At 47.8% G+C, this 11903-nt stretch overlaps 1 protein-coding gene across 1 annotated transcript; it reads right to left on the reverse strand.

Moving 5' to 3' along the window:
• Nucleotides 1–7112: 7112 nt before the first annotated feature.
• LOC307001211 (uncharacterized protein) lies at nt 7113–11177 on the reverse strand (the record flags this gene model as incomplete). Its single annotated transcript, XM_079617432.1, has 4 exons — nt 7113–7620; nt 7715–7791; nt 7948–8040; nt 11079–11177. 4 exons carry the CDS (start codon nt 11175–11177, stop codon nt 7113–7115), a joined length of 777 nt encoding a protein of 258 aa, XP_079473558.1.
• Between the last annotated feature and the right edge of the window lie 726 nt (nt 11178–11903).

Raw genomic sequence — 11903 nt, forward strand, 5'->3', positions numbered from 1 at the left:
TTGGGCTCAGTAGCTATCTGGATTGAGCCTGAAGACGTTAAAGCTCACCTTCCTGATGATTTCAAAGACTTCTCCGATACTCAGATAATAGTTGACTGTACAGAGCTCAAGTGCCAGACGCCATCCTCGCCTCTCCTCCAAAGTGAGATGTTTTCTAAGTACAAATCTCACTGTACAATGAAAGGACTTATCGGGATCGCCCCTCGTGGTCCAGTGACCTTCATCTCTTCACTCTATGAGGGGTCAATAAGTGATAAAGAACTCTTTAGGCGGTCAGGGTTGGCTGACCTTTTAACTGATGACATGGCCGTGATGGTTGATAAAGGTTTCCTGATCACTGACTGTGTGAAGTGTAAAGTGTACTGTCCACCTTTTCTCAACAAAAAAAGCCAGATGTCAGCATCCAGTGTCCTCCAAACACAGAAAATTGCTCGTGTAAGAGTGCACGTTGAGCGAGTCATCCGAAGGGTAAAGGAGAATAAACTTTTTGATTCGGTTATTCCTTTGTCAATTGCTGGAAGCATTAATGAAATTTTTGCCGTTCCTTGCCTGCTTAGCAATTATCAAAATAAACATCTTGTCACAGCATGGGCCAAGTAGTGCTGACAAGTTTACATTACAGAAACCTACAACTTTTAAATGTATTAATCATTATTTATCTCTGAATAAATTATCATACAGTGACAACAGATGTGATCTCACACATTATAAACAATGATTTTTATTGTAAAATGATGCCATATTGTATAAAGTCCATGAATAAATCTGACATTACTTATTCAACTGTTTTTTTGTTGTTGTTTTTTAAAGCAACAAGCTTGAAGACACATTTTATCCCAGATCACATCATTTATCAATCAGTTCCAGGCGAAATATATACACTGTAGGTACGAGTGGAAAATGTAACGTAAATGAGAAGTCAAATTAATAGTCCTAATAAAATACATAATGAATCAGATTATGATTTCTTTACCTGCCAATCAGTTGTGAGCGTCTCATTGAGAGATACTTTGGCATGTAAATGCTGAAGTAGAAATTATCACACTTCTGCCTGATTGTTTCTTGAACTTCTTTGTCTGAGTGCAGTCGCTGCACAAAGAAATCTTCGTCTGCCCAGACAAAAAGGTCACACCACTGAAGTCCAGTAATTAAAAGCTGGCCTTGTATTTCCCAAAAATAGGCATGGCTTTTCTTTAGTTTAAAAGCACCATTTGACATGTGCAAGTACTTGATGTCATATGGAGAGATTATGGTCCATTTTATTTCATGTGTTTCTTGTGTATATTGGCACTGGTTTGTTTTTCTTTTCTTATTTGATTTGGTGTTTTGTGATTTTTATTTTTCACGTTATTATTTGTTTGACCATGATTTGGAATGTGGGGTAACGCCCCCGTGTTCTCCTGGGTGCCCGGACCACAGCTGATTAGATGGACAGCTGTTGGTGATTTGACATGTCTATCACAGACTGTTTAAAAAGCAAGGGAACTGAGACTGTGTGTCTGCGGCCCCGCGATCTCTGTCGTTGCAACTCTGTCCTCACGTCAATTGCTGGATTGTTTATTGTCGCCACGATCATCGCACAGATTGACTGCTTTGTATCGAGCCTGAAGGTTTGCTGATGTGCCGGTTCTGCTGTGTTGCGTCTCCTCCTCTGTCCCATTGCTGTCGTCCTTTGCTGTGCTAAGCTGACTGTCATCCTCTGCTGTGCTGGAAATTCTGTCGTCCTCTGCTGTACTGGGAATTTCTGCCGTCCTCTGTTGTGCTGGGATTGCTGCTGTACTCCGCTGTGCTGTCCGAGCCCCGCCTTGTCCGTTCTGGTCTTGTGGTTGGAGGAGCGCCGTTCAACGGGACTGGGAGTTAGATTCGTCTGCTCCCAGTTTATGGGTGAGTGACGTTCTATCCCCATTCCCCAGTTATGCTGTCTTGCCTCGTCCGAAATTAAGACCCACGCCACGGTCTCATCTAAATTCGAGAGCGTCAGTCTGTCCACTGTAGTCATACCATTTATGTAACTTATATTCACGGATTGTAGTGCTTAATTGATTTTATTGCACGATTGATGGATTTCTAGTGTGGTGCTGTGTTTATCTATTGTGGAGATACTGGCGGCTTTCTTCCTGTTGTGTGAGTGTGTTGGTGCGTGTGGTGATTGACAGGTGGCCTGCTGTGTATACGTCACTGCCTTGCGTGAGACGGACTCGTGAGAGAGGAACCGTTTATGGACTGTGTATCTATGGACTTCCAGTGGACTTGAATGTGCTATCTGATGCCCAGCTTTTATTTTGATAAATAGTTTTAAGAGCCTGATTAAGAGAGTGTGTGTGTGCCTGGGCACCTACATTTTCTATTGAATGTGAGAGTATAATAAATATATTTTTTTACTGAGTTTGTTGTCTTGGCGAATCTGTTGTGTTGCTCCCACCAAACTAAACGAACTTGCAGTTACTTAGTTAATCGAGTCCCAGCTCTTCAATTGGGTGGCGTAGTCGAGCTATATCACCTACTTCACATTTGGCAGTAGCCGGCAGGGTTTGGTTTGGAGCTTCACATACAGGTTAGCCAAACTATATAATTTATATATTTTATTTTTTCTTATCTGTTTTGAACATGATGATGATGCCAATTTATGCGGGTGCACCCTGGATTCCTAAGTTTAAAGGGGTGGGGGGTGATTTAAAATTCAGCGAGTGGAAAGAACAAATTCAGAGTTTATTGCAGACACGAGAGTTTAATGAGCAGCAAAAAGTCAGTATAGTGTTGGGGGCATTAACAGATGAAGCTAAGCGGGAGGTTTGTGTTTTAGGGGATACAGACCGTGATACTGTAGTAAAAATCCTGAAACATCTAGACACCCTGTATGGAGATCAAGTTCCTGTGGCAAATTTAAGATTACAATTTTTTAGCTGCACACAAAATGCCAGTGAGAGTTTAAGAGCTTATGTTCTCAGGTTGCGGGAACTGTTCTGTAGATTAAAGAGGCGAGACCCAGATGGCCCCCTTGATGAAGGTCACTTGCTGGACCAGCTCTTGATGGGACTCCGTAATGCAGAACTGAGGAGCACAATCAGGACCTATGCACGTCGTAATCCGGACGCCACTTTTAACACGGTGTTGGAAGAAATCTTTTTGCTGGAATGTGAACAGCGGCCTGGGGCTGGACATGAAATTGTGGCGCAAGCTGTAGGTGAGACCTCTGCCTCTAAATCCGTAACAGGGAAGGCGGACTGGGCTGAGACTTTTCGGCGGGAGCTCCTCCAGGAAGTGAGAGGGCAGATGCATGCATTAAGGCAAGAAATTACCCAGCAGTTACAACCCGCTACAGACGAGCCAGTGCGATACCCACCACAACCTAATTAGCCGCCACTTAGGAGGAGGTTCCAATCCTACACACCTAACACCTGGGCTGCAGACGGTAAGCCTATATGCCGCCGGTGTGGCCGCACCGGACACATTGCCAGGTTCTGTAGACCCCCATCCGAGTCCAATACGGATTTAAACTAGTCCGTCCTGCTACTGAGGTCCAAGTAGCAGGGAATTTGGGGGAAGCAGGACAAAGGACCATATTTATAGGTGATTGTCCCAAGGTTGAGGTTAAAATAAATGGTGTGTCCCTCATTGGACTAATCGACACTGGCTCACAAGTGACGTTAATGCAACAGAGTGTATTTGATCAGCATTATCCAGCAGATGCCCTATCACATGGCGTGGCCCCCAACAAACTGACGCTTCGAGCGGGTTATGGGTTATCCATCCCTTATCAAGGCTATGCGGTGATGGATTTTGAAGTAGGGGGTGCTAATATTTCAAGGAGGGGGGTTGTTATTGTAGCCGATCATTGTCTAACTGCCCCATTACTGATTGGTATGAATGTTATTACAACCTGCTGGCATGACTTACTTAATCGACCAGATGGCCTAAAGACTGTGTTTCAGGATCAAGGGACAAGGAAAGCCTGGACGGGGGCCTTTGCCATGTGCCAACGGACGGCTGCCGTCGGGGGGGGAGATGGATACATGGGGTTTGTACGTCCAGCAAGCCGCAGGGGCCTAACCGTTCCAGCCAGAAGCGAGGTGGTGGTCTGGGGGCGTGCGCGGATGGGCCCGAACGGGCAGGACTATTGTGGCCTGATTGAAGCGCTGCCTGAGCTAGGGGCTTTTTCTGTGGCAAAGACTGTTGCATTCATCAAACATGGCCGACTTCCTATTCGTATCCAGAATGTGACCTCCTATCCTGTCTTGATAGGCCGCTACCAGAAGCTGGCGAAAGTATTTCATGTTGACCGCGCTGATGTTCATGGCCAGACGGATCTAAGCCTGACTGTGCAAGATGATGGAACTGTCGCAGTGGATATTGTGGAGGCTGGAGATGGAGGACCGGTGGAACCACCTGTCGATGTATTAGGAGATTTACAAAGCAGAGATGACTTGACTGAACAACAGAAGCAAGACTTTAAAGCGCTCCTCCAAAGGTGGGTCAGGGTGTTTGCCCTCCATAAGGAGGACTTTGGGCATACTGATGCGGTGCAGCACCAAATCCATACTAGCAATGCGCCCCCAGTAAGAGAAAAATATCGCCCCCTACCACCTATGATGTACCAAGAAATGCGTGCCCTGTTAGCCGATATGTTAGAGAAGAAGGTTATTCAGCCAAGCTCCAGCCCTTGGGCTGCACCCATCGTGATGGTCCGCAAGAAAGATGGCAGTTGGCGCTTTTGCGTTGACTATCGTAAATTGAACGCCCTGACTCATAAAGATGCCTTTCCGCTCCCACGTATAGAGGAGACTCTAACCTCCCTGACTCAAGCCTCCTGGTTCACCACACTTGACTTAGCCAGTGGTTATTGGCAGGTCGGAGTCGACCCCCAAGACAGACCCAAGACTGCCTTCACCACCCCACTAGGTCTATACGAGTTTCAGAGGATGCCATTTGGCCTCTGCAATGCTCCAGCGACGTTCCAGCGGCTTATGCAACAATGCTTGAGTGGCCAAATCACTGACTCTGTACTCGTTTATTTGGATGATATTATTGTCTATTCCCCAGATTTTCCCTCCCATTTACGTCACCTGGAGGCTGTCTTTGAGCGACTGCAACACCATGGGCTCAAGCTGAGGGTAGAGAAGTGCCAGCTGCTACGGAGGGAAGTAAGATTCTTGGGCCATGTGGTCACTGGAGAGGGAGTGAAACCAGACCCTACCAAGGTTACTGCTGTGACTGAATGGCCGGCTCCAACGACAATCAAAGAGGTGCGTGCTTTCTTGGGCCTAGCAGGCTATTATCGCCGTTTTATTGCCAACTTTGCAAAGATAGCACGCCCCTTGAATACCCTCTTAATCGGAGCCCCTGCAGATAAGAGAACAGGATCTCGTCAGATCTCGTGGTCCGGTGAGTGTCAACAAGCCTTCAACTGTTTAAAAACTGCTTTAACCGAGGCCCCTATCCTAGCCTATGCTAACTATGCAGAACCTTTTGTGTTATACACTGACGCGAGCCATGCTGGTCTGGGGGCTGTTTTAGCCCAGCTAAAGGATGGGCGCGAGCGAGTTGTGGCCTATGCCAGCAGGAGCCTGCATCCTAGTGAGAAGAACGATGCCAACTACAGCTCCTTCAAATTGGAATTGCTAGCTTTAAAGTGGGCCATAGTAGAAAAATTTAAAGACTATCTGATGGGCGCCAAAGTGATTGTTTACACCGATAATAATCCTGTAGCCCACTTGCAGACTGCCCGTCTGGGGGCCACGGAACAAAGGTGGGTTGCCCAATTAGCTGCCTTTGACTACCATGTGAAGTATCGTTCGGGTAGGGAAAATGCTAATGCAGATGCCCTTTCCAGAGTACCTGTTGAAGCCCCTCCAGGTACTGATGTGACTAACATGGCAGCTATGGCAGATGTACAATCAGCAGAAGGGCTGTCGATGGAGGACTGGCGAACCAAACAGTTTGAGGACAGGGACCTGGACCAAGTGCGGAGGTATGTGGAAAGTGGGAAGTTTCCCATGGGGCAAGAGTTGCGAGCTGCTCCGCTTGGGGTGAAACAGCTGCTGCAACAGAGGGTAAGGCTGGTGATGTGGGATGGGGTTCTGTGTCGTCGAGTCACTGACTATAACACGCATGAAGTTCGTCTCCAGATTGTCTGCCCTATTCAACAACGCAAAGAAGTGTGGGAGAAACATCATAATGCTGTTGGACACTTGGGCGTGGAGAGAACCATAGGCTGCCTACGTCGACACTTCTTTTGGCCAGGTATGCAGACTCAGGTCCAACAATACCACTCCCTGTGTCCCCGCTGCCAGGTGAAAAAAATTGGTGCTGTGCCTAAAGCACCCCTAAAGCCTATTACTGTGTCCTTTCCCTTGGAGGTCATTGAGCTAGACTTCCTTTCTCTAGGGAGGCCCCATGACCAATATCAAAACATTTTAGTAATGACAGATATGTTCAGCCGCTTTGCCTGGGCTATCCCCACAAGAGATCAAACGGCGAGGACTACCGCTAGGGTCCTGTGGCAAGCGGTTATACAGACCTTTGGGTGCCCGATGAGATTCCATTCGGACCAAGGCCCAAATTTTGAATCCCAGCTGGTGGCCGAACTATGTAGCCTTTATGGCATTTCTAAGAGCAGGACAACCCCGTACCACCCTCAGGGAAATGGCATGTGTGAGCGGCTTAACCAGACCCTCCTGAGCATGTTGCGGACCTTGGAGGATGAAAAACAAGGGCGCTGGCCTGAACATCTTCCTGCCCTCGTCCAAGCTTACAATGCCACCTTACACAGCTCAACAGGGTACGCCCCGTCTTACCTGATGTTTGGACGCCATGTCCGATTGCCTGTGGATGTAGCCCTGGGCGTAGAGAATCAGCATGTCCGATATAGCTGGGACAGTTGGGTGGGGGAACACCACCAACACCTTTTGTATGCATACTCTTCAGCAGCTAAGTCAATGGGCCAGGCTGCAGAGCAGTATAAAAGACAATATGACCGTAAGGCCAAGTCACTCCCCTTAGCTATTGGGGAACGTGTGTGGCGAAGGAATAGGCGAGATGGGGGAAAGGGCAAGCTTTGTGGCAAGTGGGATCCAGAGCCTTATGTAGTGGTAGAACAGCTGAATGAGGAGGGTTTAACCTATCGGGTTAAATCTGAGCGCACAGGGAAAGAGAGGGTTCTGCATAGAAATTCCCTTAAACCTTGTATTAATCCAGGTTATCCTCATTCGCCGTAGCACATGCCACTCTGGATCTTTGCTCTGACCCCGTGTCGACAATTCAATTTTGTGAGCCATCTCAATAGATAGCTGCAAACTTTGTATATGTAAATGTTCTTCCTCTGTGCATACCCACACACATTCTGTAGGTGACAGCTGATGAGTAATAAGGGGAAGACATGGAGGACCCGGGGCATTCTTATGTAGCTCTGTGCATTGTGTCAGAAGTTTCGGCTGTTGATAGGAGATCACACTACCCCTCTGTACCAGTCCAAATTCAGAATCCACAAGGGGCTTGTCAATGCTCATCCCCATTGTTGTCACCAGGGGCATATCCAGTGGATCTAGGCCGCTGTACACCTCTGCCACACGAAGTACCGACAGGTCAGGAAGAGGGCCAGTCATTCCTCTGTAGAGGGTGCTCCTTTTAATAAAAAATATCATAAAGAGGTACTTAATTTGACATAACAATGGGGGAAATAACTGTTAAAATAATTGTTAAGTTAATATTTATTTACCGTAATCCTCCTTTACCCATCCGACCCTGCACAGGCTTAACAACCACCATCTTCCCAACTGGATTTGGTTTTACACCCTGTGAAATTGTGATAAAATACATGTTAAAATACACTCATAATTTTGAGAATTTATTAAACAGAGGTTCTATTTTGCAGCTACTGGTACATACTATTGCATGACATACATCTATGCAAACTATCCCATATGAACCATGCTTTGATATGAAACTTACTGCTGTTCGGGGTTTGTGCCATTGTTGCTCAGATTCTGTACAGCTGTGTACAGGAGGAACCACTGGCACACCCAGCTGGGAGAAGTGCGCTGTCTGGAATAATAGGGCAACTGTGTGGTTGCATAGAGCTGTCCCCACCACACATGAGCATCTGCACCGCACCATAATTACAGGATCTGTGTCCCTGAGGACCATCTGTTGATAGATTAGTCGTAATTACTCTATATGGTCATGTTGGACTTGTGAACTGTTGGCATGAATGTATCCTTCTTAAAAGGTTGTATCACCGATTTCTGCCCCAAAAATAAATCATCACATTCATCAATTGCTACGTCACTCTGTTGATGTTCAAATAAAACAGAGAGCTAGCTCGCTACTCCCTCCCCCTCCCTTCCGTGCAATTGAAACTCTCCTAAATGTGCATCTCGTTGGTTATTGGTTGGAACACTTCCGCTAGCAGCCTAGGCTCCGAGATCTGTACACAAAAACACTTATCAACAAGTGTTCAACTTCACCACCCACTCAAAAGCAAAACAAAGTCCTATAGGAAAGATTAGATGAATTTGATAATTTATGTTTTCTATATATATATATATATATATATATATATATATATATATAAAATATATAATATTATATATTTATATAATATAGATTTTTTTTAGAAAATCCCTTCTTTTGGGCCAGAAAAAAAGGGATTTTGATGCAACCTTTAACACAGAAATAGATGTCTTTAAATGGAATTATGAGAAGTGGTGTGCAGCAAGTAGGCTATGGCATTATATTAAGTCATAAATAATTATATTTTGGCATCCAAAGCTGCACACTGTAAACACAATCCCATTCAAACACCACAATAAAACGCACAGAAAGCAGTAACAGAGACTTGAACAACTTGAGTAGCTTTTGGAAAAGTTAAGCACATGCAAGGCAGCAACAGTGAACAGCTTGAGCAGTTTTTGGAAGTTGAGCACATACAAAGCGATAACGAAGGTCAAAATGTAACATGACCATGTTAAGCACAACACACAACTTGAACTCGAACCTTTTGGAACTGCTGAACTCGAAACTCTGACACAAATTACAAGTGCAGCCCTACATTTACACAATGAGGTTTTTCGTGCTTCTTCATGGATCTGAAGCAGAAAGCCTTTACAGCGACTTCACTTGTGGCCCTGTCTTTGTTTGACACTAATGTCAATCACATATTAACACAATAAGAAGTTAGATACATGCATGAAGGCGTACAGACACAACGTAGACATTTTCCGCCTAATACTAGAAAACAGTACAACATTATAACACGCATATTCTGTCAGACCGGGATTGTTTATTAGCCTAATGTAAGCTAGCAAACTAACGTAAGCCATAAAGTTTCATATCCTTCATATCCATGGATATATGAAGAGGCATACATTTTAAAGCCCTTCTCTAATTTGCTGGTAGGTGATTTGGAGGAGAACTTACAAAGGCGATGTACGTCCGTTATTGTAAGTTTCGGCAACTCTTGTAAACATCTAGTGTAGAATAGCGCCATGTTTACACCGGAAAAGACGAGGCCGCATTTCCGGTAAGGAAGTAGTTACGTGCAAGGAGCCTATTGAGCTAGAATCAGCCAATCGTCCAAATAATTCAGAATTCGAACGCCTCGGAGTCTCAGGGGTGCCAGCGCCGCGTCCATGCACACTGTAAATGTACGAGGTGCTAGGGACAGGCCGAATGGCAGGACTGTGTACTGATATGCCTGGCCCTCGAAGGCGAATCTCAAAAATCGCCTGTGACGTGACGCAATTTGTATGTGAAAATATGCGTCTTTCAGATCTATTGCCATAAACCAGTCTCCTCTGCGAATCTGCGCGAGGATTTTTCTGGTCGTGAGCATTCTGAACTTTCGCTTTGTTAGCGCTTTGTTCAGATGCCTCAGATCTAAAATGGGTCTGAGAACCCCGTCTTTCTTTGGTACCAGGAAATATCTGCTGTACAGACCCCCTTCGCTCTGAGCTTGAGATAAAGGCTCTATGGCCCCTTTGCTCAATAGCTTCGCTATTTCGGCTCGAAGTAGATGTGCTACTTCTGTTTTTACCGTGGTTTCGACTCTCGCCGTGTAACGGGGAGGGCGTCGATAAAACTGTAGCGAATAGCCTCTTTTTATAATCTCTAGCACCCATTCTGAGACCCCGGGAAGTCTTTCCCATGCATCCGCACGAGTGACTAGGGGTTGAATGTAATCTGGGCCCTGGTCGCGAAATGGCGGCGACATGAGAGCAACCGTGTGCTGTAACATGGACGCCGTGGCGTCTGAGGCGGGGGGCACGCTTAACACAACGGGGATATCCCGCGCGCGCTCGACTCTCTGAGTTGAGAGAGAGAGCGCGGGGCGAGCCCCGTTGGGCTCGTTATGTTTGTGAATAAATGTGGGCGCGTGGTAGCGGGCACATTTATAACACCGGGAATACTGTGTTTGTGAACTGACTGATCGTTCGTTGGTTTCGTTTTTACAGAAACCACGAAACGTGCAGTGTGTAGTGGTTGTGGGCACTGGGCAGCGGGCACGCTCACTACATGTAAAGCACAATCGACATGAGTCGATTTTATGTGTGCAGACCCTGTGTTGTACGGGGCTGTGCTTGTGTGAATGAATGGGCACTGGGTGGGCATTGCAGTTACACACATTACACCATTGGCCGTGGCCGGAACACCAGAAATTAAACTCTTTTTTAGATTTATCTGGGTCGCCGTGAAAACGGCGTTTGTGTGCAGGCAAACGGGCTTTACGGCCGGTTTGTTGGCTGCTGAATACACTGGTACAAACGCGGAACTTATGGCTGTACAAGCGGGAATCTTTGGTGGAAGTCCGGCCGCAGCGGGACCCGAACACCGTCTTTTTCCTAGTCGGGCTAGGATGGCGCCGAGGCCTCGGGCTTGATGGAGATCTTAGGCCGAGGCCCACGCGGTGGCGGGCGGCGTCCGGCGGAGCGAGACCGTGGTCTCTCTCGGGCCTGTTGCTGCTGAGTTGCCGCGGCGGGCGCGGGGCGCTGCTGAGTTCGAACAGACGGCTGTTTAGGGCGGCCTGTTGCGGAACTGGAGCGCTTTGGCAGGAAATGCTTCATGGCCTGCGATGTCTTCTGTACCTCAGCGAATCGATCCGCGAAGTCTTTGACGGATGATCCGAAGAGGCCAGTCGCCGAGACGGGAGCGTCGAGGAACGCAGAGCGCTCTGACTCCGCCATCTCAGAGAGCGTTAACCACAAATGTCTCTCGGAAACAGTCGCTGAGGCCATGATCCTACCTATGGCGTGTGCGGCGGACTTTGTAGCACGAAGAGCGAGGTCTGTGGCGCTACGTAAATCCGGCACGTCTCCGGAGAGGAAGCAGCCATCCAGCCGGTTGAAAGCAGGCTCTTCGGGCGTCGACCAATCAAGGCCGAGGCTCGACACGGCCTGTGAGAGCAGACGCATCAGCTCTGCCTCGATGCTGATCTTCCCTCCTCGGCGTTCCGGAACAGCGGGGGAGGGGAGGTCCACGGAGCTCGCCCATCCTTCGCTTCCCGAAGCGAGAAGAGAACAGCAGTCGTCATCCCCCTCGGATACGGCTTGCTGGTCGTCGTCCATGATGGACAAGGCGGCAGGCAGCGGCCCTTGTCCGTCGGTGAGCGACTCCAACGAAGCAGTGAGAGGAGCTAGCGGCGGCGGCGAGCTCCTCGTGGAGGGAGGTTCCGGGACCCGCTGAGCGCGGCGCTTTTTACGGCGCGGCGCTACAGGGGGTGGTGGAGCAGCTTCGGTGAATGACGCCAGGCGAGTCCGCAGAGTCGCGATGGGCATCATATCACAGTGATGGCAGCCGCCATCACCGAGAGCGATAGCTGCATGTTCCTCGTCCAAGCAGGAAACACACAGCACGTGGTGGTCCCCGTCGATGAGCGCGGCTCGGCAGGAGCCGCAGGAAACACGAGGCAT

This window comes from Phoxinus phoxinus (genome assembly GCF_949152265.1).
Source record: "Phoxinus phoxinus genome assembly, chromosome: 7".
Taxonomy (NCBI): Eukaryota; Metazoa; Chordata; class Actinopteri; order Cypriniformes; family Leuciscidae; genus Phoxinus; species Phoxinus phoxinus.